Source organism: Siniperca chuatsi, linkage group LG1 (assembly GCF_020085105.1).
Source record: "Siniperca chuatsi isolate FFG_IHB_CAS linkage group LG1, ASM2008510v1, whole genome shotgun sequence".
In the NCBI taxonomy this organism is placed as follows: Eukaryota; Metazoa; Chordata; class Actinopteri; order Centrarchiformes; family Sinipercidae; genus Siniperca; species Siniperca chuatsi.
In genome coordinates, this window is record NC_058042.1 from 10,215,260 (window position 1) to 10,243,155 (window position 27,896).

General features: G+C 41.0%; 1 protein-coding gene and 1 long non-coding RNA gene across 3 annotated transcripts; one reads left to right on the top strand and one right to left on the bottom strand.

Annotated features, from left to right (window-relative positions):
• Positions 1-4,716: 4,716 nt before the first annotated feature.
• mapk6 (mitogen-activated protein kinase 6) lies at positions 4,717-19,833 on the top strand. Of its 2 annotated transcripts, none has more exons than XM_044198695.1 (8): positions 4,717-4,932; positions 9,333-10,231; positions 10,366-10,683; positions 15,576-15,720; positions 16,142-16,306; positions 16,460-16,655; positions 16,959-17,076; positions 17,382-19,833. In XM_044198695.1, the coding sequence occupies exons 2-8, from the start codon at positions 9,995-9,997 to the stop codon at positions 18,486-18,488; spliced, it is 2,286 nt and encodes a 761-aa protein (XP_044054630.1). In that variant the 5' UTR covers positions 4,717-4,932; positions 9,333-9,994; the 3' UTR covers positions 18,489-19,833. The 2 variants fall into 2 exon arrangements, with proteins under 2 accessions (XP_044054630.1, XP_044054544.1); XM_044198609.1 differs by lacking the exon at positions 4,717-4,932 and adding an exon at positions 8,344-8,499.
• On the bottom strand, positions 19,695-27,135 carry LOC122877346. Its single transcript, XR_006378236.1, has 2 exons — positions 27,068-27,135; positions 19,695-24,501 (listed from the first exon to the last, which is right to left on the bottom strand). It is a non-coding gene; the product is annotated as an uncharacterized LOC122877346 (long non-coding RNA).
• Between the last annotated feature and the right edge of the window lie 761 nt (positions 27,136-27,896).

Here is a 27,896-nt window from a genome sequence, read left to right on the forward strand (position 1 = left end):
AGCTGATTGGCTACTGGAGCGCTCAGCACAGTGGCCTGAACAAGGTCTTCCATCAGACTGTCCTCACCAGAAAAACGTCCATATAGCTTGTTTGTGCTAGCAGCTTATTACAACCCATGTTTACATTTTATTGTAGGATGCAACCTGTCATGGTAATTATGACGGGAGCAAACCGGGAAGTCAGGTGACTTAGTATAAAGAGTTAGAAAGTCCGCTTATGGAGGTGGTGGGGTGGATGGATGACACAAACAAAGGACTTTCACCCAGGAGACCAGGTTTGTGTCCAATGTGAAACCAAAAGGCACCGTTGAATTATTTTGAGTTACATTAGTTGTGTAACTTACGTAACACACTTATTTTAACCCAAACCATGATCTTTTCCTAAGCCTAAACCCAACCAAACTGTGACCGTATCACAACGTTAACCACATGTTTAAAGTTTTACGTAACATATGCTTGCGGCCCATCCTCAACTGCCACTGGTATGGGGCACTAATTTAGGAAACGCTCCCGTGGGATGTACTAGAGGGTAAGTAATTACTGTTACTCTCAAAATGCATTAAAATGCATAGATTTATACTATAGTCTTCAAATTTTTCTCCGGGGGGCATGCCCCAGAAACCTCCTAGCGAGGCTACTAATGACCTCAGTATTTCTAAAATCCTGGCTACGGCCCTGCGTGTGACCCATTGTGAGATAGGAGGCTTGATGCTGTGGTTGTTTGGGATTGGAGAGAAATGGAAATGTGTCTCTGTGAAGGAAAGTCTGAGATAAGAGAAATGTTATGTAATTGTTGAAAAGTAAGTCACAGGTCATAGGTGGGAATAGCATTATGACCTCAACTCGCATAAATACACATAAGTGCCGACAGACACACTCTTTCCAAAAAATACCCGTGCTTGAATGCAAAACAATTAGTCATTCACTGACACAGCATACATGTAGATAATTATCAGGGAAAAAATCTGATACAGGACCAACAACATGCACAAAACAGACTGAGGTAGACAAAAGCAAGAGTTATGAAATATGTTCAGACAGCAGATAGCTGATAATGATGACACAGGATGTCCTTGATCTTATTTGAAATCCAAATATTATGAGTAATAAGACCTTGTAGACAGTAAAAAGAGAGTGAGCAGACAGAGGCACTGTGGTAATATTACCACACATCAAGATAGCAGATATCATACACAGCCTTTTAAATAGCAGCTATCTATCAATTTCTGTCTATCCCTCCCTCTCTCTCCATTGTAATGCTGGACAGTGTGTTCATAGTAATTATCAGGGTTTTATGATCTCTTTCAGACATTGAACAGTGAGCTTCTCCAGGATTTGTTCCATGGAAGAAAACACAGGCAGTGTCTAACTTTGACCTTGTTGTCAAAGTTAGTTGACCTTGTTTTTTAATTTTTATGGTTTTATTGCCATAAAAAGGAAAAAAAAAACATTTCCACATAAGTGTGACTTCAGACTTTTTTGAAGTAACTTTTTTTTGTTATAACGAACCTCGGTTCAGATTTGTTATCTCCTCAGAATTTTGGGTAGTTTAGAGGATTTATTTCAATCCTTTTACAAAAGAGAACAACATGTTTATCTGAACCTGTTGAGTATTTTTAAACACACGAGCACCTGTGAGTAAAAGGTTTCTGTATTAGTCCTGTTAAGAAACTTCCAGATTTCAGAGCTTCTGATCCTCTTACATCACCACCAAACACCCAGTTTCAGCTCTGACACCATACAAACAAATTCAATAACATCAAACACACAAGTCACACACAATGTCAGATCACTTAATCATTTCTCTGCAGAATGTTCCAAGAACTGACAGGCTTTTTTATTGTTTGTCTGAGGGCCAGGAGCAGGCAAAACAGGTTACATCACATCATAGAAAGGATGGTGCATGACATGCATACACGTTTGTTTCACTATCCCTGTGAGGGACAGTCATTGACATAATGCTTTCCCTAGCCCTTTACACTAACCTTAACCATCACAACTAAGTGCCTAACCTTAACCCTAACCTTACCCTAATTGTAACCTGTACCCTAAAATCAAGTCTTAACCCTCAAAAAGCAGTCTCTACCCACGGTGACACAAGTACCCATGGGTTAGTGTGCATTCAGGTCCCCACCGGGATATAAGAACATGAAACACACACACAGAGCCCTGTAGGTCTTAGGATGCTCCACTCGCAGATGGTGAGAGAACAGCAAAGCAAAGGCAGATGGTCTTCTCCTCTCCTGTTCTCTCGCTTTCCCTGCTTCCAAAAGTGCTGTAGTGCAGAAATGCTGCTAAACCAGGTAAAAGATTCAAGATCTGCAGCCATGCTGATACTTTGATTCTTGCTGGTCTTTGAAATCTTCCTTTATTGCAAAGACATTTCATTCTGACCTACTTTTTGGCCATGTGAATACGCTTTATGTACCGTATCCTCCCCTTCATTAGCCTGTCAATTTAGAATACAAAATTACTACAAAGCACCATTCAGCAATATTTAATAATGATTTGAAAAGTGATTAATGCTTGGACTTGTTGCTGCTCTAACATCTGTTCTTTGCATTAATATGTACAACTGATAGATCCCCCACAGGCATGCTGGCCTCATCTCAGATCTGAAACAAAATCATCAAACTGCACATCACCCTATAAAGAGAGAAGAAAGGCTCAAACTAATTCCAGGCCAGTGGTGGTGGCACTATTGTGCATTACGTAATAATACTGTCACATCCCACTAACACGATCCCCTCTGAGTAAATCATTAATTTCCCATCCCATCTGGCCTGCACACAGATGTAATTGTCATGCAGGAGTGTGTGTAGATTTGTTTCTTTATACACTAATCTTGCCATATCTTTTGAGCAGCGGTACGTGGACATCCTCGGTGCTGACGCAGGAAGAGAGAAACACCCTGAAATAGAAAGCAGTTAAATGATACAGCCAGTTAACTGAGTCAGTGGGTATGAAGAGGAGGCTTTTTCCAAAATCTCAGGCAAGGACCAGATAGGTTTAGAAATCACACGTGTGGGAGAACGCAGAAATCATTTCAAGACAGTCCTGTGAGTTATCACCTATACTGTAGATCAAAAGATGTAATTACATAAACATGTTGCCCCCTGCACTAGAGACACAATCACAGTGGGGAAAGTGTGCAAACACTTTCTCTGTGTAGGCCTTTCACAACACTGTGAAATACCCGAGTTACATGGTATCTGAAGTGAACAGGGTGTGTATGGACAACACAACTCCTGTAAGGGTCAAATGGCCATTGAAATTAATGGGGGTGCAAGAATTCATGCCCTGTCTTGATCTGTTCTGCACCTCGGCTTCAGGTCCAGTGAGACAGACTGTTATATAACAGCAGACACTGTATGGAAAACAGCAGAAGCATCAAGGATCAGTATCGGCCATTCTAACTGCAGGCCATATTGCTTCTGTAAGTTGTGTTATGTAATGGTCTCTCACTGTACTCATTCAGGGTAATCAGTGATTAATTAATTAATGGTGTTTATCAACTGAGTCCAGCATTGCCCATACAGGCATTTGAGTGTTAATTACAGTAGATTCACATAGCGGCAGGCCCACACAAACATATGCTGCAGGCATCACAGATCATTAATTATCATCTTAGGTGGAAGTAATATTTCAAGAGCAGTCAGAGGAAAAGCAAATATGAGCAGACATCACAAAACCCACAGCTTTGCCCTCATTTCCTCATATGTCCATTCAGATATTTTGATAACACACAGCTGGTCCAGACCCTGCAGCAGTCTGGTTTAAATATCAAACAAGTACACATACACACACACATTTCCTTTTCCAGTCTGTCGAGATGCCAGCAACCTGCCATATGACAAGCAGATCAAGACGGCTAGGGAGTCCTGCCAGCAGGCAGAGAGTGACAGACAGCATGTGATATTGTGAGTATAAGAGAGCAGATACAGGTTTCAGGAAGGACAAAATCGGATTTGTGGGGCCGGAAATTCAGCACTGACTCCTCTCTAGCATTTGTAGAATCACCACTTCATAAACCCCCCACTGATACTAATCATTACAGCAAGCAATCACACACAAAGACTCCCCTTCAGAGGATGAACTGCAAACACATAAGTGTCTTCTTGTACAGACATATATTGAAGGCTCTGTTCTTTGCAAAAATCAGTGATCTGATGGAGGTCAAGAGCTTGTGAAAATATATTACTAACAATACGGTGTGTGCATGTGCTGTATTGTGATCAAATATGCCTTGTTTATAGCTAGATAAGCATGTATTTTTCATTAGATTCAAATGTATTTTGGAGGGTTTTCCTAATCCAAAGAAATGCAGAACATTCACAACCCATTAGAAATGTGTAATCCTTTGATTTAAGCTGACAGATGAAAATCATGAATCACCAAAACTGGATTTGCAAAGGAAACCCAGAAACAGGAATATATTTCAGCACAGGCTACAAAAGATAAGTTCTACTTCTGCTTGGACTGGATCAAAACACGAAGACATAAAATTTAAGAGCAGATCTGAAATATGAAAAGAAGAAAACGAGAGCGAGAAGAGTAAGAAAGTAGCAGTGAAAGAGAGAGACAGAGAGAGGTGGTGGCAGCAGACTCTACTGGTAGTGGATCTGACACACTGACAGGCCATGCCATACACAGAGCAGTCTCCTCCCCTCTCTGGCCCGGTCTATATTAACTGTCCATGGAGCTCCACCTCACAACCAGAGGCACATGGAGTAGGACAACACACCGCCAAAGCTCTGAGAATACATTCACATACCCACACATATACAGGGAAATACTGGACTGCGCTGAAACCTCTCCAGCTGTCTGCGTGTCGAACTAGCAGTGTTGGATTTACAGTATAAATTCTCCTTGATTGGACTATTGACTTCTGTACCATGTTGCTCCAGTTGTCTCAGGAAAATTTCAGCGTTGGTAAGTGGCAAGAAGATCGCATTTTCCGTAAGGAACAAGTAGACATGAATTTGACATATTGCCTAGAAACAAGGCAAAAAGAAAATTAACAAGGAGAACAGGTGAAATGTAAAGAACAGGTGATATGTCTTGTGTTGTAGTGAGCTAGAGGATAGTAATGCAGAAATGGCGCTGAGACACACTCAGATGCTCTGTATAGGTGTGTGTGTGAGTGAGAGTCATACCACTATCACCAGCAGATGAACATAGGTAAACAGCATGTGTATGACTTCACAACTCACTCAACAAACAAAACTCCTAGATTGCAACAGTAAAGTGTTTGTTTTGGACCGTAGAGCATTACGGTAAAACAGCACTAACAGTAACTGTTAGTGCTGTTATATGCCACTGTAATCTCTACTTAATTACATGGTCAAATGTGTTGGGTTAAGACATGATGTCAACTATTTTTCTCATGATGTAACAAGGAGGCCTGCAGCAAAGGTTGTATGGACCCTGGTTGAAACACGTTGTTAGCAATTGTTTGTAATTGGAATACATTTAACAAGAAGAGGAAGATTTTTTTTAATCCATCTTCTCCAAAACAATTGAAATGTGAGGGAATTATCTTACTACCCCAACAGGTATAGTGAGATACAGTATGCAGCTTTACCTTCTGACCTCCATTAAATCATATACAGCAGAGGACAAAGAGCACTCATGGGCAAGCAAGTGCCAATACCTTATCCACAAATCTGATTTTTAATTATTAATGTAGCTTTAATCAGAATCAAGTCTTGTGAAAAGGGGCCAGAGGCCAGTGCGAGGTAATCATATTATATACTCTAATGAAAGGACATTTTAAGCCATCTCTCTTAATTTCTGGTGGCAGTGCATCCCTCAACAGGATGAGATTGGGTTCAAAATGTCTCATCAGAAAACATCAGCTCTACTGAAGAGCACAGACAATCAATCTGCACTACCTTGACCTCTGACCTTCGAGTAGAGGAGGGGAATCAAAACTTGGACCAATAAAGTCCTTTTATTATGATTTACAAAACATTCATTGCAAACTTAGACTAAATAAATTCATGAAAAATAGAAACTCTTCTTAAAGTAGTTCCATTCACGCATTTCCTCTCTTTTTAAAAAATAGATAAACTTAGGCCACCTTAAATATAGGTTAGTATACTAGCCTATGTATCAGCAAACCATAATGAAATAAAGGCTCAATACTGCATTAATCTCCCTTTTCTCTGCCTCTCTTTAAAATCTAACTAATTATAGGAGATATTAGAATTATACTTTAGCTATTACATAGATTGATGTCTTTGGGATTGACGCATGAGACAAATTATCGTCATAAACTACGTCACAATCCCCTAAAGGGTAGGCTATATCATGTATATCATTTCTCTCCCTTTGCTAATAACCGAGACAATGAGTCGCTCTCCAAGTCTGTCGCATCCCTCTCAGTCCGCATGCAGTTCCTGTTCCCCATCGCAGAGCCCATCCCGGCCTGTGAGAGGCATCTGCATTCTCGGGCACATGTTGGTTCTCACATGGTCTGCCTGCGGATGCTGATGTAGACTGCTGCGACTGTGATGCTGCTGCGTGCCCGCCCATCCATCCATTCACAGCATCCACAGTGAGAGAGGACCAGGCGCAGTCTGGCTGAGGGATCTGAACAAGGAAAAATAGTGCCTTCCTTGATCTCTTGACTTTGTTTTACTCGGGATGTGTAAGCCGCATGGAGATCATGCGAGGGCGGACCGCTAAAAGACAAACACCCTGCGCATCTCGGTGCCAGATGGACTTTCTAAATCCGCAAGCCGCAGTGAGTGACCTGTCCGAGTGATTTTTCTCACTAATGCAATACCTACTGCGTGCCATAATCTGAAAACAACATTAATTCCCACCAAAGACAAAAATAAACAGGGAAAATAAATTGTGGACTAATCCAGAAAACAACCATTTATTGTCTAAGAAAAAACAAACAAGTACTGTATTTATTTTTTTAAACGCATGGATGAAAAATAGGATAAAGACCAGACTATAGCCTGTGAAGAGCCTGTTTTCTAAACTGCATCTAGATTTTGGCAGGCCTAGGCCTACATTTTCTGTTGCGCTTGACTCAATTTTGGAAGAATGTGAAATAATAAACAGCAAACTGAAAGAAGAAAACACAAACATTGTGGTCTCTAATTCAGTTAAAATAAGCAACTGTCATAGCGCCTGGTCTGCAGCATTTTCATCTCTCCTTGGATAGGCAATAAAATAGGATACAGAATGTTCTTTCCCCCCTTCCCTTATCATAGATCATTTTGTTTATATCTAGAAGGCGGCAAAATACAACCTGTGACAGCAAAAAATGATTCAACCAAATATATTTCTGTCTTTCCTAATATGTTTGTTTCTACTAGGATCGTATCTATTATTAATAGGCATAGTAGGCTATGGTTATTTTTTTCAATATGCATCTGTGGCTGAACTTTTTTAAAGGCTCTATGGCTATACATAAAGATATTTATAGCATTTTTGTTTACTGACAGCATTATTGCCATTTGTACGATGCTGTTATCATTTCATCCATAAACCTGTAGGCTTAAATATTGAGTTGGATTTTGAATCTACCGCTGTCACGTGATCTCCAACTTCAGCCACATGTTTTGAATGACTCTGGCTGCTTTCAGGTATTGCTCGGAGCTGTAAAAACGACCGGCTCCGTAGTGCGTTCTGTTAATGATCTAGACTACAATATCTGATATATTACAGTATGTAAGACTGCCATAAACTTGCGCTGCTATAAGTATCTGCTTTTGTGGCTTTTGTTTTATTTATTTAATTAGATACTTTACATCTAATTAAAAAACATCACTTCAACCATCATTTGTTGACATATAAGGAGGATGGATCAAAAACCATGTAGCCTACTGTATATTTGTATAACATTTCTATTATGCTAAGAATATTTAAAAGACTAACAAAGACAATACAAGAAAGATGAGACAGAGAACGAGGGGTATAATGTTTCTGGGATTATGAAAAATATGTGAAAAGGTACATATAAAAATAAAGCTTAAATTTAAATAGACGATGATAAAGCAGTGATGATGATATTCATTGATGATGATAATGGTGATAAAGCAGTACACACTGATTAACAACCATATTTGTACTAGTTTACTGCATCCTAATTAGCACTAATGAACCCAATGAACCTGAGAGTGGCTTCAGAATATTATTTATAGCTAACTGATACTTATAGTTAATACAACAATAATATGAGTAATACTGAGTTTAAAATAATTAATAATTGAGCAACATATTTGTAATAGGCAAAAAAAAATCCCTTACCATTACAGTAAATTACCACTTCATCACATCATCTGTGAAGGGCTCTTACGAAGTTGGGATATTTACGATAGTCCGTGAAGGCAGCCTTGTGACGCCACCGCCGCCTTTCATAACTCTGCCCAGCCTAAATGGCGATTGCAAGAGATCCGCAGAAGTCGAGAGCGGAGCGCAGTCAAACCTCGTTTAGGTTTGATTAAAGCTATAACGAAACCAATGCGACGAATAAGGGCTGTAAGTAATTTCTTATATGTCGATATTTGTCGCTATTATTTACATTATATGTCATTTTACTGTAGATTCGATTCATTTTTAGCGCTTTAACCGACGTCGGCTTTGTGCCGCTTAGCGCAAGGAAAGCTGTACCACGTAGCTAGTCAGAAGCCTCCGCCGACAACGACTCCTTTGTTCGTGCTATCGCCGGGTTTCACTTTAACCTTATGGTTGATATTTACGAAATAAGCAGTGTCTTGAGATCTTTGTTTTCCATGTATAATTGGGGTTATGTGTGTGTGTTACCGGGTGGCCATGTTCATGTCATACATTTAAACCAAGTCCACGGAAGTCTGTCAGTAGAACGTCAGTTTACCGTTAATGCTTCCATTCCTGGCTTTTTTTCCGCCAGCCAGTCACAGACTCGGTGAAGGCCAAGGCTGTATGAGCATATAGAAGTCGGAATGAAAGCTGTAATGGCCGTTAATGTATGGTATGTAAGCAGGATTTTAATCTTAGCTCAGCCGCTGTGGGCTATCTCACAATTTTATTGATACCCAGAAACCGGACTAGCATGCGCTTAAACCAGTCGGCGGAGGGTTAACGTTAGTTTCCATTATTGACACCACGTTTAAACTAAAGCCGGTGAATGACGCGGTTTGTTGTTTGTCTATGGCTTTTTTCCCCAACATATTTTAACCGTTATAACGGTAACGTATGACTAAATCTTCGTGGAACTGCAGGTTATTTTGTGGAAATAACGTGTTAAATGATGGACTTTAAACTCATTTCTGTTCTGGCACTATATCTATTGTTTTCTTAGTTTTTTGTTCTGTTTTTCTCTTGTCTTTCAGGTTATACCCAAGTAAAATGGAGGATAGCTTTGATTGCGACTGTGGCGAACTTGAGCCACCTGATCATTGACGGTGAAAAATTACTTTGAAGACTTTAAGGCCAGACTCATTTTAATTTTATAGATCAGGTGACTTGACAAGAAAACTACACAGACAGATAAATAAATAAAAAAAAATACAACAGACCGTGCATTTAGGCACATTTCATATGAAGCTGCTCAGGACCAGTCATACACTGAATGTATCTGCACTGTAAGGATGCAACTACGTGCTTTTATAGTTTAACATAGTCTCCTTGCTTTTTAATTGGCCCCATTCCAGTTCATTCAATTGCAGTCTATAAACACTAGTCTACTAAGAACTGTTCAGTTAAAAATATCCACACATCAAGGATTGGAGGAGGAATTCTATTTTTACATTTTCTCCTTATTCAAGATGGAAACAAAGTTTAACTACACATTAGTGCCCCACATCGGACAGTAACGGCTATATAGGGGGGACTCGGTAGTCGTCCGTACAGGGGTCAGTTAGCTCAGCCTGTAAAGCAGTGGGGGAATTGTCAGATAAATTCCTCTGTTGGTGTTAAAGTTGGACTTGAAACGGGCCAGAGAATAAACCTTAAAGATAGCAGAAGCCTGGTGCAAAAGCCAAAAATAGTCATCATGGCAGAGAAGTTTGAGTCACTGATGAACATCCATGGCTTTGATCTGGGTTCTCGCTACATGGATTTGAAGCCTCTGGGCTATGGAGGGAACGGCCTGGTGTTCTCAGCAGTTGACACTGACTGTGACAAGCGTGTAGCTGTGAAGAAAATTATCTTGACCGACCCCCAGAGTGTGAAGCATGCCCTGCGGGAAATCAAGATTATTAGACGCCTCGACCACGACAATATTGTCAAGGTAAGGTGCAAGGGGTGTGCTCAAAGTGGCAAAGAGTTTTTATTTTATTTTCTGAGGCTGAAAGAAAACAGGATGAATTTATGTCCAATTTGAAAATTGACTTTCAACACTGACCCTTCTTTTTATGTCACCAGGTGTTTGAGACATTGGGCCCCAACGGTCGAAGGCTAACAGAGGATGTGGTGTCCCTGACAGAGGTCAACTCTGTCTATATTGTGCAGGAGTACATGGAGACAGACCTGTGTCAGCTGCTGGAGAGGGGCCTTCTGTCTGAGGGCCACGCCAGGCTCTTCATGTACCAGCTCCTCAGGGGCCTCAAGTACATCCATTCTGCCAATGTGTTGCACCGCGACCTCAAGCCTGCCAACCTGTTTGTCAACACAGAGGACCTGGTACTGAAGATTGGGGACTTTGGGCTGGCCCGCATCATGGACCCTCACTACTCTCACAAGGTAGGTCCAGTCTCTGAGTAGCTGTTCCAGTCAGTCTTGTATTTGTGGAAAATTTGGAATCAGATTTTTCTGCGGTTGCGTGATGAGCAGATGCTGCATAGATTAGAATTTTAAGAAGAGCAAACATAACTATGTTTGCACACTTTCTGCCCAAAGATGAGTGCTTTTGTTGCTTTGACACGTGATGTTTACATTATTTCCCAGTAATGCGGTGGTCCCCGGGTGACGCAGTTTCACAGCAGGAAGTAAACAAAACACAATGTGGTTCCTTGAGGTAACGCCTCTGTTTCCCTTGTCAGGCTGTGGAAAACACAACCCTGGGAACTATATTTTTCCCATTTACAAGTGTATACAATTAGAAGTGAATGCAGGCTCAATTCCAAGTCTAAATATACAAATGAGTGGGTTCACGATAATGCGGCTTAACAAAGATGGATATAATCCACATTCCCAGGTGAAAAAAACAGCAAATCTTGTATGTAGCACGAATGTAGCACGCGCAACGCAGGCGCACTTCATCCCTGAGCCTTTGCCGGCTTCTAATGATAATGTTAAAGGCTTGAGGCTGCAGCAGATCTGCTATGGACATGCTGCATTAAAATGTATAAAGATTTATTTGCATCGGAGAGTGCGCGTTTTCCCTCAGTTCCATTTGCAGGAGAGCATTACTCCCTTTTCACGCCTATTAATTGTAGAATCAAAAAATTGGGTCTCAGAGATGGCTGTTTTCTTTGTGTTACAGGCTTTTTCCGTGTCTCTCATCAGATGCCAGAATAATGTAAACCTGGGCATTAAAAGCCAGGTGTTAACACACCAGATGTTGAATGTACACATTCTAATACTCTATAAACCTGTATTTTGTTTTATGAAGCAGTGTAATTAACAATAAAGTAGGTTGCTTTTGTCTTTCGTATTAGAAAAGTATGGATCACCCTGTCTAATTGTAGCCAGGTGGATGGCCTGTATTGCACTTGTGTGTTTCTGTCACCTTTTCTATAATGGGATGAGGAAATTCCAGTCGTAGGCCATTTGGTAGTGTGGTGAAATCTAGATTGGGAAGTCCCTCTCCCTGCCTCTCTTTTCTGTAGCTGCTCGGTCTCCTTAGAGCACCGAGGCCGTCAGATGCTTACACGTGTCTCAGATTAGTCATTGGAGGGTCTGAAGTGGGCTCACGTGATGTGATCCCTTTGGCTGGCAGAGCCTCATTCATATCCCTTACACAGCCAGGATCCTGCAACAGCACACACATCACTCTGAGACAGACTTTACACACACTTGTTTACCAGAACTGCTCATTTACAGCTCACCACTACTACTATGTCTTAGCCGTCTAGTCACATTGTCAGCCCTGACTTTGATATTCTCAAATGAGTCATATCTTTTAAATGAGACAATAGGTCTCCCTGCAATAGGAAGAGGAAGGCGAGGGCTCATAGTTAGAAGTGAGAGTTTCTCACACAGTTCAGTCACTGTCGCCACCCACCCAACATTACTGCACTCCTCCCTTACAGCAGGGTTTGCCATGTAGGCTTTTTTCCCTCTCCATAAGCAGATTTTCCTGATGGGGAAACATGCAGGCAAGTGGGTATTGAAAAGCTGCTTGACTGGGGTCAGCTCTCTTGTGTTTGACTATTGTCTGCTGTAGTACTGCAGCAGACTACTGCTGCTTTTTGTCAAGGATACAAATGCTGCAGTCAGACTGACTTTAATAGGCTTTGACCCTGCTCTCCTTTCCAGACAGTATTGCTGTGTTTTGTCTGTCTCTACTATGATAATAGTGGTGTGGTGGGGGGGGGCGGAGATATCTCAACCAGCCGCTTTTTCACGACACCTAAAGTAATCTTATTGACTCAGCTTCTGGTGCCCCCCCCCCCCCAATGACACTATGGTGCCCAGTGAAGTGTGGAGGCATTAAAAAAACAGTCAGTGTTGGACGGACATTAGGGCAGAATCACCGGGGGGGGGATTTGCTTTCACAACCACACTCTACTTCTAGCAGGCTGGGTGAGCCGGAGCAGCTGGGTGGCTGAGTGCATGTTATTTGAATAACGTTTCTAAATAAAGAAGCGCTCTTTGCCAGTGAACTTCAGTTTCTGGTGTAGTTTCAGTAATGGGGTATCTAGATTCACGCATCAGTGGTGTAGGCACACGGCATTTGTTCCACCTTTTCCTCCCGGGTTCCTACTTTTTTCCTCCTTTGCTTGGGTTAATAAAACCATAACTCCTTGTGATTCCCTTCAGGCTTTTTAAGCCTGCATGGCTTTGTTTTAAGTATGCTGTATAAAGCTTGCCAAGATTACCTGTGTTCCTGTGCTATCTTTCAGTTGTTTTGGGAAGGCGAATTGTTTCTGCCTGTGTGAACCTTAAGGCCGACCCTCTTGCTGGCCCAGGATCAAGAATGACAAAAATTCACGTGCACTCATCCAACTTCTCCAACCCTGATTCCCTTCCTTTTCCCAGCCAGCATATTGTCTTGTTGTGGGAGCCTTGCTCAGGGCCTTATTTGAAGCTGATCTAAAGCCTGTGTTAATTTCCAGTTGTTGCCCGCCCTTTTAACAAGACAAAGAAAGAATACTGTGGATATAACACTCACCCATTTAAGTTGATGGAGGAAGCTGATTTTGGTTTCAAACGAGGTTAGCTGAGGCTGTAAACTACTCCAGGATAGTGTAACACATTTAATGTGTGCCTCAGCTAAGTGATACCACATCTGCTCAGTGTAGCAACGCATGAGGTGAAACCCAGTTTAGTTTTTTATATCTGAATATGTCAAATCATTTACTAGATTTAAGTTGTGTCCTTTTGAAATGAAGGCTAGAAGTGCAAGACAAACTTGTGTGGGATATACAGATAATATATTGATGTAGAAAATGGTCTATTTTCATTTTACTGTAAGTCAAAGTAGTTGCAGTAATGTAAACTTAAACTCTTGAATGTAGGATCTTGTGGCTCAGCATAAAAGTCAGTAATTGGTGATGTAGAGATTTTCAGGAATGTTATAAGAAGAGGGGGGTGAAGGGTTCACAGAGGTCCTTTCTCCCACACAAGCATCCTGCACACAACTCGAAGCCACAACTGCAAGAGCACACACACATTTGACCTAATTATTCAGCCAGCAACAGGCCTGTCTGGCACCAGACTTAACAGGATCTAACAAGAAAAATGCTGGGGAGTAGATTTAAGGCTTAATGAATTTCAGAGAGGTGGTTTCCCCTCACTTTTCTCAAGCCTAAAAAGATCCTGCAGTTTCTTGCAACTAAAAGGCCTAGTAGTTTTATTATTGTCTCCAAGAACCAAACGTAGCAGGAATTATGGTGGTCAGCCATAGACCAGATTGAAAAAAATTGTTTATCCATTAATTAGGTCCATATGTTCAAAGTGTTGTGAGACTGCAATAAAGCTCCACTGATCCCACTATTTACAGTCCCATGGTTTGCCAGTGACATGATTTGCGTGTGTTGGCGGGTTAAGACTCAAATGCATTCTGTTCCAGCAAGGAAATCTATCGTTTGTCTTCAGTCACCAGTTTCTGTGAAGCAGCACAACCACCTTGACTGACATCTGGTCAGACCTTCTAAAGGTTGCTGAGACTAACCGCAGCCAGACACACTAAAGGAAGCCTGTTATGAGTCATTAAATGTCAGCCCGGTCTGATCTAGATCAAGTGGTTAAGTTATTCACCAGTTATTGCCAGAGGTATTGAGATGGCTGTTGCTTCAATACCCGTGTGTCTGGCTTTGTTGTGAGTGGCTCACTTAGAGATCAGTAAAAGTAAGAGGTGAGCTGGAATGTTCACCTACTGCACTTTTTGCCCTCAGCTTTTAGGCAAACTCTAATCTGCTCCTTTTAGTTCAGAGTCCATCGTACACAGAATTGTCCTTATGCAATGACCTGAAGCTAACCTAATCTACATCTTTCGCAATTCTCTGCTAAGCTTGTTGCATTTATTTCTCCACTGTAACCACATTCACATAGGTCAGACAATTTACTGGCTGGACAGCCTTGCGAGTTTCAGTCAGTAGGTGTGACCTGCCTGTATGTGTTGTTCTAACTTGTAATTCCCCTCGACCTCTTCACAAGCTTCTTGGTGCAAGCCACTGCTAGACTGACAAACAGATTAGCTGGTTAGCTGAAGAAAGGAGTTCATTTGTATTTATAGGTCCATCAAAACAAGGGAGTGCAGTGATACACTTCGGGATAGGGTGACATCAAGTATTTGCAGCTAACTTAGGGCAGTAACAGGAGCCTGGCTCAGTGGTGAGGTGACCATTTTAGTCTCACCACAAACTACCACTGCATGTGGGGGAGAGAGAGGGCAGCATGGGTGTTGTTTTACCACCACCCCTCCCCCAAGGTGTCCTCCCACACACACACACACACACACAGGTCAGTTTCCTTTGTGTTCAGTGTCCTGTGAGTAGTCAGGCACTGTGTGAGAGTGGAGTGCAGATTGGTGTCACTGGTGAGTGGAGTGTGTGGCAGCGGGGGATTATCGTGCTCTCTCATACTGCTGACAGGGCCTGCACGTGTCTCCCCCCCTTTCATCTGTCTTTCTCTCTGGGGTCTTTGACTCCATGCTGTGTTGCATACATGACCAGCACAGAGCAGGTCCATCAAGAAGACGGCACAGGGGTTATGAGGTTCAGCATGGACCAACAGGCATGTTTGTTCTGGGACTCATGTTAACAGCAGGCAAACATGCAGGCACACAAAGTAATGTTAATCACATTTATCTATTACTGAGACACAGCAGATTTTAGAGCCTTTTTAACTGTAAATGGACCAAACATGAGGACACAACAGTTCATAAACAAGGGTTGTTTTTGGAAAATATGGTTGTGAGTCATACTTAGTGAGTCCCACTAAAAATGCCTTGTCTCCTTTTAACACAGGGCCACCTCTCTGAAGGTCTGGTCACCAAGTGGTACAGATCTCCTCGCCTGCTGCTCTCCCCTAACAACTACACCAAAGCCATTGACATGTGGGCCGCTGGCTGCATCTTTGCTGAGATGCTCACAGGGAAAACCCTCTTTGCAGGTAAATGTTGACTCAGTTTCTTATGTGTGACTCACTGTAACACCTCATGTGCAAACTGGCAAGTAGTCTTTGAAGCAGGTGACTCTGAGGTAAATATGGAGCATAGATCTGATGAGGTATACTATGTTCATCTTGCTAGTCAATATGTCTTTGTTTAAAACAGACAGGAGATTACCCCAGAGTCAGTCTGCTTTTATTATCCTTATTGCTCTCCTTTGCAAATTCAGCTAGGGCTGGGAGAGTCTGACTACTCTTGTTTGTTGAAATTGCCTTGAGCTGAACACAGGGCAAATAACATCTCTTTTCTCATGATCTGCTGCACTCAGCCTCGCTCAAAAGACACTCACTCAGTCAAGCAGATGTTGAATGTTGTGTAACACTTCTAAGAAAGCGCCTGATGTTTGTCTGCCTGGTGTTTCAGGAGCCCATGAACTAGAGCAGATGCAGCTGATCCTGGAGTCCATCCCTGTACTGCGGGAGGAAGATCAACAGGAGCTCCACAGCGTAATCCCAGTCTTCATCCGTGACGACATGTCCAATCCTCACACACCACTGGCCAAGCTGCTGCCTGACGTCAGTCCCCAGGGTGAGTACCACTTATTTATTCATACAGACGTACTTGCAGGCTCATGAAGTACACTCATGTACACAGACCAAAGACAGGGATCAGGGTCATATCTCATATACATCACATGGCATGTTTCCTACTTGATAATCTCATTGTCCTCCCTCTCTGCAGCCCTGGATTTCCTAGAGAAGATCCTGACCTTTAACCCCATGGATCGTCTGACAGCGGAGGAGGCCCTGGCCCACCCCTATATGGCTGACTACTCCTTCCCCCTAGACGAGCCTATTTCTCTGCACCCCTTCCACATTGAGGACGAAGTAGATGATATCCTGCTCATGGACCAGAGCCACAGCCACACCTGGGACAGGTATGCTCACTCACTTATTCCCTCTCAAACACCTGCTCTGTGACCAGGCTCGGAGGTGCAAAGCTTTTATATTTTCCCTGTTCAGACATTTGTCTAGTGTGAGTTTACTTTCAGTGGAGAATAGTTTGCTTTGCTCTCTGCTAACTAAGCAGTAATAATATGGATATACAGGTGACCAGTTTTTCTGGATTAGTTTAATGGTTTGTTTGTATAGTCAGATCCTGTACTGGTACTTTCATTTATTTGTCATTTTGTGCTGCTGTGTTTGTGTATTAAAGTCTCTCTCTTTCATACTATCATCAGGTATCATGAGAGCCAGCTGTCAGAGGCTGACTGGCACTTGCACAGCAACCACGACCCAGACGAAGTTCAGGTTGACCCAAGGGCACTCTCTGATGTAACGGATGAGGAGGAGGTGCAGGTCTGTTTGAATGTTCTGCATACTCCTGTTCTCCTGTTTTATTTCTGTTTAAAAATACATTTTGAATGCTTATAGATAAGAGTTGTGTGAAAATGTGCTTCCCAGATCGGAGGATGCATAGGTTAAGTATTGTATTACTCTAAAAAGAATGCATAACAAATCGAAAATAGCTTTTAGTGTTGTAAACACTAAAGCTTTACCAAGTTGACATGGGTATAGAGATAACATGTCTTGCTCTTGGCTGACTTAATACTCACTTTTTGAAGATAACAAAGGCTAAATGGTGGCTGTTGTCTGTTTTTCAGGTGGATCCTCGTAAATATGCTGATGGAGATCGGGAGAAGTTCCTCGATGAGCCGTCCTTCGACTACTCCACTCTGTTCCTGCCTGAGCGATCCTGGCAGGACGACGACGATGACGACCACCACGAGAACAAATACTGTGACTTGCAATGTAGCCACACCTGTAACTACAAGGCAGTGTCGCCCTCCTACCTGGACAACCTCATCTGGAGGGACAGTGAAGTCAACCACTACTATGAACCCAAGCTCATCATCGACCTCTCCAACTGGAAGGAGCAGCAGAGCAAGGAGAAGGCCGACCGCAAGGCCAAGAGCAAGTGCGAGAAGAACGGGCTGGTGAAGGCCCAGATCGCGCTGAAGGAGGCAGAGAAGACCCAGAGTCCAGTGGAGAAGGACAGAGAGCAGGAGAAACACCAGACAGAGAAGCCTCAAGGCCAGCAAAACCAAGGCTTTGACTTCGACTCCTTCATCGCCAGCACCATTAAACTGAGCCTGCAGCCGGAGCCCTGTCAGGAGGTGGCCCTGCTGAACGAGGTGGGCCTCCTGAACGAGCTCAACACTTCCGTCTCTCAGCTGGAGGCTCCCCGCTCAGGCTCCATGTCCAAGTCCATAAGTCAGGAGAAGGAAGAGAAGTGCCTGGTAAACCTCGCCCAGTTAGGCGGAGGAGGGTTGGGAGTCAGCGTCGGGGACGGTGTCTGGCCCGCTCAGCCCTGGGAGAGCTTTGGTTCCGGGGAGAGAGTCGGGGAGAACGGCTGTTTGATAGATGAAGCATGCTGGGACATTCGCAAAGAAGACCACTTCCAGAAGGAGAGCACTTACACCAGCTACCTGGACCGCCTATTCAGTCGGAAGGAAGAGGGGGTCGGAGAGACTGTGGCCAGCTCGGAGACGGAGCCCTCGGAGGTGAGAGAGCTGGATGAGAGCTTCCTCGGCAGGAACACAGAGATTGTGCTTAATATGCAGCTGGACTCTCTGGCCCTGCCTGGCTTTGACAGCACCGATGACTTGCCTCTAAAATCCATCCAGGCATCCCTCACCCCCTGCACTGTCAAATGCTCCCCACAAATTGCCCACAAAACATACAGCAGCATCTTCAAGCATCTTAATTAAAGAAATGATATCCTCCCTCACAGTGCAAAATCTAGGCAGTTTTATTTTTATGGGGGATTTTTTGTTGTTTTTTTTTGTTGTTGTTTTTTAAATAATATGGTATATTATTGTACTTGAATCATTTCATACCTTTTTTATTATGGTTACTTTTAATTAGTTTTTGTTTTTTAAAGTTGAGAGGGGTGAATTTTTTTTTTTTTTAATTTTAAAGAGTTTTGGTCATCACTCTGAGCCTTGATCACCAGGCCTTCATGGGTTAATGTCTACGCCCTCATTGCTAAACTGGCATGTCACTCGCACAGAAAGCAGGAGAGAAGTGGCTAGAAGAAAGATGGATGGTAGGCGAGAAGTTCTGATATAAGAGATGAGGTTTGGGTGTTTGGGTGCGACACAAGGAAGGATGGTTGACTCTAACATTGCTGTAGGCATTTAAAGTGCTTTCAAACACCCTTTCCTGGGATGGGATATAACAGAAAAAAGGGGATGGGATGTCCTTTTTTTATTTTTCGTTTATGACTATGACATTTTTCCCTGAAGAAAGCTTCCTTAATCCTTTTCACATACTGTAAATCTGACACATGATGCCAGCAGCAACCATTATCGTAGGCGTTAATGTAAATGTGTTATCTACCTCAAGGTAACAGCCGCGAGAGACACTCGAAGCCGCACTAGTGCTTTACACACATGACCATCCTCATACCATGAAATGAAGTGGTCGCGTAGATGAAATCTGTCTCACTTTAGCATTTAACATAGTGAGGTGTTTCAGTAATCATTATTTATTTCTAGCAGATGTGCGATATTTATTTTATCAAAATGTGTAATTTCAATGTGATTATTGAAGATTGAGGAGTTGGAACGACTTCCAGTTTCATTTCGGCACTATATGGGCGTGTAAGTGTTCCTTTGTTCTACGGTAGGATGCAAATTCATCTGTTATGTTCTAAAAGAAGTTGAGGCTTTCCATTTTCCACCATTATTGTTCAAATGGATACCATTCTTTTTGTTTTGTTTTTTTATTTATAGGTGCGTTCTGTCTTTAGAGGAAAAACTGCTTTATGGTTTGAAGAAGCGCCTAAAAGTCTTAATTTTTTATCTAAATGTAATGTAAAAAAAAATTGCGTGCATGGAAGCAAGAGAAAGGTACATTAAAAGTAAAGTTAACGGTGAGTATAATGTACGTCAGTTTTAATTGTACGTTTTTTGTTAAATTTCTATGTACTTTTTCCAGGCAAGCATGAATTAGGTTAAGGTGTAGCATGTAGAACACTTATGGACTTTTTGTTTTGTAATCATTGGTTCCCCTGTTCTACAAAATATCTCAAAATAAAATTACTGGCAAAGATTTTGGGCTGTCTCTGCTTTCTTTTTGGTCTGGGTTGACTAACCTCATGCACTCAGTTAAATGGTGTTTTGTTACTGGAAGTTTGTATGACCGCACAGCCACGAGATCCTTGTCAGTGGAGAAGAAGTGCTGACTATAGTGCTGCCACCTCTAGACTCCACTTTTAATGTTTAAGTAGGCAGACTAAATTACACTTGAGTGCTGGGGACACAAGCTTTGAATCATCAGCTAAATGTAGCTCTGGCTCAGACCACCCATATATCAGTGTTGTCAGCTTGGTACCAAGATTCCCACCTGCTTTTAGGTGTAAGACACTGCAGAGAAACGAGCAGGATTCCATAACAAATGTGCACATTTTAATTTTCTAGTTGCAACATTTCGCCTATTCTGCAATAGTGATGCATTTCCCTGTCGATGAAACGGGAGTATAAACAGTATGATGCAATTTCACGTCTCTTCACAGGCAGCTTTACTGTATGTATTTCCAAACTTCTCTAAAACTTATATATCATGAGAACTCAACAAGATGACTACATAAGATTATGTGGAAATAATGGGTTCCTGCAGGTTGTGGTGACAGTCGAAAGCATGTAGCTACTGAGTTTCCTGTAATGTATAATCCCTAAATATTGAGATAGCGTGATATTTTGGAGTCAAGGGAGTCAATTGTTTCTTTACCAAAATGTGGTGTATATGGGTATATTAATCGTCTGCATCTTTCTTAATAGAAAAATGTTTGGCTACATGAGCCAAAAAGGGTGAAAACAAGCTTTTTTGGTTCACACAGTAATATTAATTCCAAGCTGTAAAAATACTCCGTTATAAGTAAAAGCTGCTGCATTCAAAATGTTATTTTTGTAAAAATATTTGAGAAAAACATAACATTGTATATTATTGAATTATTACTAGTGATGCATCATTAATGTAGCTGGTTGAGGTGGGGCCTATTGGGTATTCAATATATTAAAATGCATCATAATTTATAAGCTGATCGTATGTTTTGTATGTAAAATCTTGGTAAGTATAAAGTAGCATAAAATGGAAATACCAAAGTACAGTACAAGCGCCTGAAAAATTGTACTTGAGTAAATGTACTTACTTACCACCACAGCCTTTTTGCTCAATGAAGCATTTTTTCTAACCTCTGGGTTTCCTGCAATGGATAACCCTTAAATGTTAAGCTAGCATGATCTTTTGGTGTCAAGGTGAATTGTTTCTGTAACCAAAATGTAAATAGGATTTCATTCATACTCTGCAGATTTCTTGATTGCATGTTTGTCCACATGAGCCAAACAGGTTGAAAACTGTTTTATGATTTACATAATTTTCTGTCCAGACCAGAGACTCATTTAAACAACTCTAACCTTACAGGAAGGGAAAAGCTGTGGTACAAAGGTTGGATCTGGTTGTCTCACTATAATCAGCTACAGCTGGGCAAGGGGTTTTTCACTGCTGCTACTTCCTGCTGGGAAAAATTAGGCCAGCTATGTGTTGTTTTTCTGTTCTCTTGGTAACAATACAATCCTCAGTCACAGTGATTAAACCATGCTGGAATACTCAGATGAAAGCTAAGGTACCTGATTTGTGCCAAGTGACAGAATAAGAGGAGTGCCTTAAGATTAAATGTAGGTCAAAATCAAATCACGTCATGTGCTATTTTCACTGTTTCCACTCCCACCATACCACCTCATGTCCTCTGTCCGCATATCTTCCCTCATCATTTCTACAGCTTCCTCTTTCTCGGTTCTCTCTTCTGCAGTAAGATGTGATGGTTTTGATTTAATTGTCTGCATCTCTGCTCACATGTCAACACTCGCATCAACACCACAGGCTTCCTCATTACCACCGTCATGAGACAAACTCCTCCATCCTTCCTCTCTGCTGCGACTTCTTCCGCACTAAGTGTTGTGTGTATTTCCGCTTAGACTTGCACCTACATATGTCATTTTCTCATGTTTCTTCCTCCCTCCTCCTGACTGCCACTCATGCCTGAGGTCTCCCCCAGGTCCTGGACCTGCCAGGTGTTAGGTTAAGGTTATAAGTTAAAAATAAAATCCAGGAACACCAGGATAAGCAGCTCAACATCAGCTGACAGTAGCTTAACGCATCGCCTGCTAATTCAAGGTCATGAATGCGATTCTCTTTCCTGGACGGCCAATTAAAACTCACTGTTGGAGATTTCAGCAAAGCCCAGAAACAGCTTTTGCTTCTACAGAATTTCCTCCAACGGAAAGTATTAATAAGGTTGTATAGATGCGATGACCTGCTTGGCAGAGTTCTTGCAGTGCAGTTGAATAAATGTGGAGACAAAGCACAATCCTCCAACAGTTATCTGCTACAACTTGAGGCTGCTCATTATGGCTCCTCAGTGTCAGAATGTGTGTCCATATTCAGACCAGGGTTGTGCAGAGTGCTGGATACTAAAGTTAGAACACAAAGTGCCTTCATAAATAGACATCAGCTTTCAGGGACCTGCTCTTTGAAGACTTTAACTACTGCCAAAGTTACAGAGCGTCCTGACCATTGACATCAGACCAGTGTATCATTTTATACGACTTCCAAGCAAAATGTGGTTTTGACGTCAGATTTACAAATTCAGCATTCTTGAGCGATTACTTGCAGGAGAGCAAACACAACATGCTGCTGTTTTCATCCACCAATCTCAGAAAATATACAGTAACTTTGTGCTCACCTTGAGAGTAAAAATATCTCTGCATGCATTCAAGTGAGAGTGCGCTGCAGATTTGGAAAAACCTAAAGCAGCTATAATCGATATTTTTTATAATAAAAATCAAATGACAATGTAAAAACAATGTGAAACAGGTCACTCATAGCGATGAACCAAGTTTCAGTTCATTGTTTAGCTGTCCGGCCCACAACTTTACTGTTTTGGATCACGCAAGCTGTTTTCAGCATAAAAACCCACTGTACACTAACTGCTCATCACCAAACAGCAGACAGACAGAGTTAGCGACTAGCTATAGATGTAAGAAATGGGGGACAGTCCTTGTTCTGTGTAAAAACGCATTCTAAAGTTCATCTTAAGCCAGTATGAGGCTTCAGCTGTCTGAGTTAGACAAATCATGTTAGCATCTTCCAAAGTTACAGTGTTTTTAGTATGAAATTCCCTCTTTGTGTAGCTATTTTCTCCACTGCAGCTCAGCAAGGAAACTGTCTGTAAAAACACAAAAAGGGAATTACTTTTGAAGATACCCACTTGATTTGACTGATTCAGACTGCTGAAGCCTTATATTATCTTCAGCCAAACATTAGAAGTAATTTTTGCACAAAACCAGGACTGTGGATTTTGTCCCCCATTTCTTAAAGTGAAATCACATTATGGATCTCTTCACAGCCATTATGGACAGGAGAAATGATTACAGCAGTCAATCTTTCAGTGAACATATGGGCATGTCAGTATTGTTTTAAGATAGACTTGAAAAAAATGTGAACCTATCCTTTAAGCCTGAGTACTTGAAAGTCTGCTGTGACAGCAGAACCTCATTTTACAACGAGGCAAAAGATTTTCAAAAAGAGTGATCAGTTTGAGAAAAATGCATTAGTCCTAGGCATAACTACTGTGGAGCTGAAATGATAAACATTGGTAGCTTATTTGTGCCCTCATTCAAAGAAAATTATTATAAAAGCTTATTAATATTCCCCTGCTTACAGAGGAGCAACAGCTGTTCCTGGTAAAGCACATTTACGCAGAGACGTGCAATTTAGCTGAAGTGTTTCTGTAATAAATCATTTCTTCTTTTGTGTGCAAACAAATGGAAGCCCCAAATATGTTTGTTTTTTTATCTCATGCAATCAAAATAATGTTTTTCTTCCCTACCATGCAGCTTGCCCACACAGAATGCACATAGCAACCTCCAAATGAATAATAAATAAAGTTTTATTTTCACTTTGGAATGTCTCACAATGAAATTCTTGCTGCTCAAGTTCAGAGAAAACACCAGATTCTCCTCAGCAGGAATCATCTGATGTGTGAGCTAATGGAAGAACTACAGATTTAGACCATGTCAGTTGACCTCGTCCATGATCAATTACACAGCCTCGGGAAATTATTTTTTAGAAGACAGTACTTTTTCAAAAGCTCAAGATCTCGTACGTTGAGTCACATGACAAGTTTAAACCTTGTGTTGTATCTATTTTCCTGCAGAAAATGTGTGCTCTCCCTTCTGGTTATTGATATTTTGGGGTATTTCAGAATCTGAACATTAAGTTACATAAAGTTTTGGATTGGTGTTAGTTATTTTCATGGTTTTAGACAGTTCTTGGGTTGTTTTTAGGATAAAATATTTTACATATATTAGAAATGTTATTCATGATTTTCTCATTTTTCTTTAACTCTGATTTTGTGGCATATTTTGTGTTATCTGTCTTATGTTGTTTGCCTGTAACTCATTGTTATTGCTACATAACTTGGCCCCAAGACACTCATTAAAAAAGATATATAATCTTAATGAAGCTTTCTCCACAACATTGTACTATTGTTTGGTTTTAATATACGTGTAGAAAGCAGTATTGATACTGAGTGAACTGGCGGCATCTATTGATCTGTACTAACATTACAGATGGATAAAGATATCTGGGCTCACTCTACTGTACTCACATAGATGTGAGAAAATGGCCTCAGGTCTGCAGGTGTTTGGCTGAGATGGCCTGAAAAGAAGAAAAATAGACTTATCAGTTATCCATGCATGCTCACATGAAAGCCTGCATACTCTACCACTACAATAACAATTCCTTATGTTTTCCAAAATAAAGTTGACCTTTTTCAGTTTCACTCAAAAATACAGACATTTCAGTTTCTGACAACCTTAAATTCATGTGTATTTTGCCTTTTAATTCATATCCATTTGCACCGCTACACCCAGTGAACACCCTGGTACCAGAGCACAGCAGCAAAGAGGGGAGTGCAATTTGTTCCTCATAAAAGAACAACTGCGTGTGTGTGTGTGTGTGTGTATTTCTAAACCTACCAGAGTGCAGGGAATTGAACAGCATCAGCACTTTTTTTTTTTTGAAATTCAGTGACTCAGTGTTCTTGCTGATTTCTTCAAAATGAAATTTGTATTTACCAAGGACGCAAATAACTCCTTGTGTGCCTAATGCATATAATGAACAGTTGTAGAAAGAATTCACCCAGTCAGTATGTGGCCAAGGCAAGACTGAGCGAGACAAGTTGTTATGAAGATGTTAGTTTTTCCTCAGAAGTGAAATGTACAAAGTACAAGTAGATTGTGCATTACACTCCACTACATTGATTTGACAGCTATGGTTACTTATTACTTTAAGATTTTTTTGTACATGACATGTAATCAGCTTATAAAATATATGTTATAGATTAAACAGCCTAACGAGGAAAAACAATAGTTTGACAGTGGCAAGCTACAAAATAAATTGATACATTAAAGATATCTTAATGTGCTTTACATTAAATTGCAAGTGCAAACACCCACCCTCAGTCGTTTTACTTGTAACAAAGTATTTTTACATAGAGATATTACTACTTCTACTTCTATCCTAGTACTTCTTCCATCAAGTTCTTAAAAAAAAATTAAATTAAGTTATACTGATATTAAAGGATAGATTCAAAAAATTTTAAGTCTGCCTTAAAACAATAGTCAGGTGCCCATATAACATTGAATCAGGTTTTGCTTGCTGAACTTATTCCTCTTGTTAATGCTGGGCTTCCAGCGTAAGTGATGGGGGACAAAACCCACAGTCCTCGTTCTGTGCAAAAATGACTGTTTATCAGACTGCTGAAGACTTGTATTAAAATGATCCTCGCCATGTACTGTAAGATATATGGAGATCTTAAACTGAGGTAAAATCGAGAATAAACTGTTACTAAATCTGCATTTGGTGAATGAAATAATGTGTGCAGATCAGCCTTGCATGTGTTTTTTTCCACACACAGAACAAGACAGTAGCTCGCAAACAGCTGTCTGACAACAGTTTTCAAGTGTTAATGCATTCACCGAAGATATCTGAAGTTTCATCATGTCTTTTAAAAAATTTTTTTTTTCTTTGTCCATCTATTTTCCAGAGAACTGAAGCAATTTACAGAAAAACAAAATGAGTAGGGGTTGTAGTTTCTGAGGCCTGTTTTCTGACTTGTTAACGAGAAGTCGTTTAACCAACACAGCATCAAAAGGAAAAACAGCTCCGCTGCTGGAATAGTGTTTTCAGGAGATAGTGTGAGTGGTGTTGCACTGCAAAATATCGCCTACATATGTATCACTAGAGACTCCTACATAAAATCACCACCTTTGTATGTTCCTATTTATTGTGTGGGTGACATGAACTGGCCACTAAATAGTAAAGCACATCCTGTAACAGTGGATAGTGGATTATGTTTTCTGTGGGTAAATTAATAGGTCTTATATTAGAAAGTGCAGAAAGCTCAAAGGGCGTATTGAAGGAGAGAAGACATCCTTTGATATTAGAGGATTAACATATTTTGAGCTTGAAAGTGGATTTGATTTATGCAAGAGAGCTTCCAGTGCCCTCAAGATACCACACACACACACACCCCACCCCTCATTACAGAAGGCAGGGTATTATCACGACGCCCAGGTGCTGCAGCATATACAGTAGATTCACTGTGGAAGAAATACTTACCAAAGACTGCTACTGAGACACTGTTATTTTTTGTTCATCTACTTGTGCATGACAGAAATGTACAGTGTTAGTGTCATATCATTCTGCACTGATACCTGGATGACACCTTTTTTTAAGTTTTAATCAAACAACATTATCTATACTATGAGAGACACCTGCTGTCTACCTTGTTTGCAAATACTTTCTTTTGGACGTTACAGGTAAAATCCCAGGTGAACTTTAGACTAACAGCCAATAGCAGGATTGTTGTGAAATGAACAGGGGTACTTTGGGGACTAATTTTGTAGTTTTTATCATGATCAGTCAAACCCATGCTGAGAAAATACCTCATGTTTTTGTCTTCAAAATATATCTGCATTTCACAGCCAAACCACTTGGAATATTACAATTGTGCTGAAGCCAAAATAAAAGCTTCCAACAGACATTTCTGTTCCCATATGGTGAATGTTGGATAAAATCTGAAGAGGGAAAAAATGTGTTTTGTCAAAACACAGAATGCTGGCTGAATAATTTGGCTGAAATTTACCAGATATTATTTGTTGAACTGATCTTACCCCAATGGAAAGAGCAATGTACACCACTGTCGTTCATGCTAACGCACCTGAAATCAGGAAATTTGAACCCACACGTTAACATCTGAACTTCTGGATCTGGATCTGGATCTGCAGCTGTGGGAGTAACAGCAGTTTAGACCCACAAACGCAGACATGCTGATGCGTGTTATCTACAGACAAGTAAAGTAATACCTTCTGAAATTGTTACACTTCAACGCAATGAGTGATTTTTGTTTTTCGTGTACGTGAGTGCTTAAGGATTTCTATGTTAAATTTTAAACCTGCAAATGTTTGTTTAACTGAAACATAATCCACTGAAAGTTGGGAGAATGCAGAGGTGTGACTGCCAGGAGTGTCTACACGACAGGTCAGTTTGGAGAGGAGAGAAGGTGGGGCCTTAACTGGACATACACAGGGCACATGGCTTGGTGGTTTATTATAAGGATTATAAATTGAGCAATCTATGATTCTTTATTAATGATTTACTAACATTCATGCCTGCAGGCTCTATGGTTTATTATTCACGTAGTTTCAGGTGAGAGTGAGAAACTTTCTTAATGACTTACCAACATTTGTAACTGTAAACTTGATGGCCTATTACTATGCGGATTAGTATTTACAAATGGATTAACAACATTTTTGCCACCAAGTGTTTCAATTGTGGTAGCTATAACTTTCTTTACCTGTAGGAAGCGACATCATCACGTCTATATCCGCAGGTCTAAAGTGATGTTGCTATTACTTTCCTTTCCTGTAGACGACACAGGTTGGCTCACATAGAGCTGATCTGACAGTGAGTAAACAGCTCCCCAATGTGGAGAATCTGCAGCCTGGCAAATAGGACCTGATGATGTTGCTAGAGATTGTTGTGTTAAT

Coding starts and splice junctions, on each gene's coding strand:
- mapk6 (XM_044198695.1), top strand. CDS start 9,995: ATGGCAGAGAAGTTTGAGTCACTGATGAACATCCATGGCTTTGATCTG. Junction 15,721..16,141: donor AGGGAAAACCCTCTTTGCAG/GTAAATGTTGAC, acceptor CTGGTGTTTCAG/GAGCCCATGAACTAGAGCAG. Junction 17,077..17,381: donor CGGATGAGGAGGAGGTGCAG/GTCTGTTTGAAT, acceptor TCTGTTTTTCAG/GTGGATCCTCGTAAATATGC.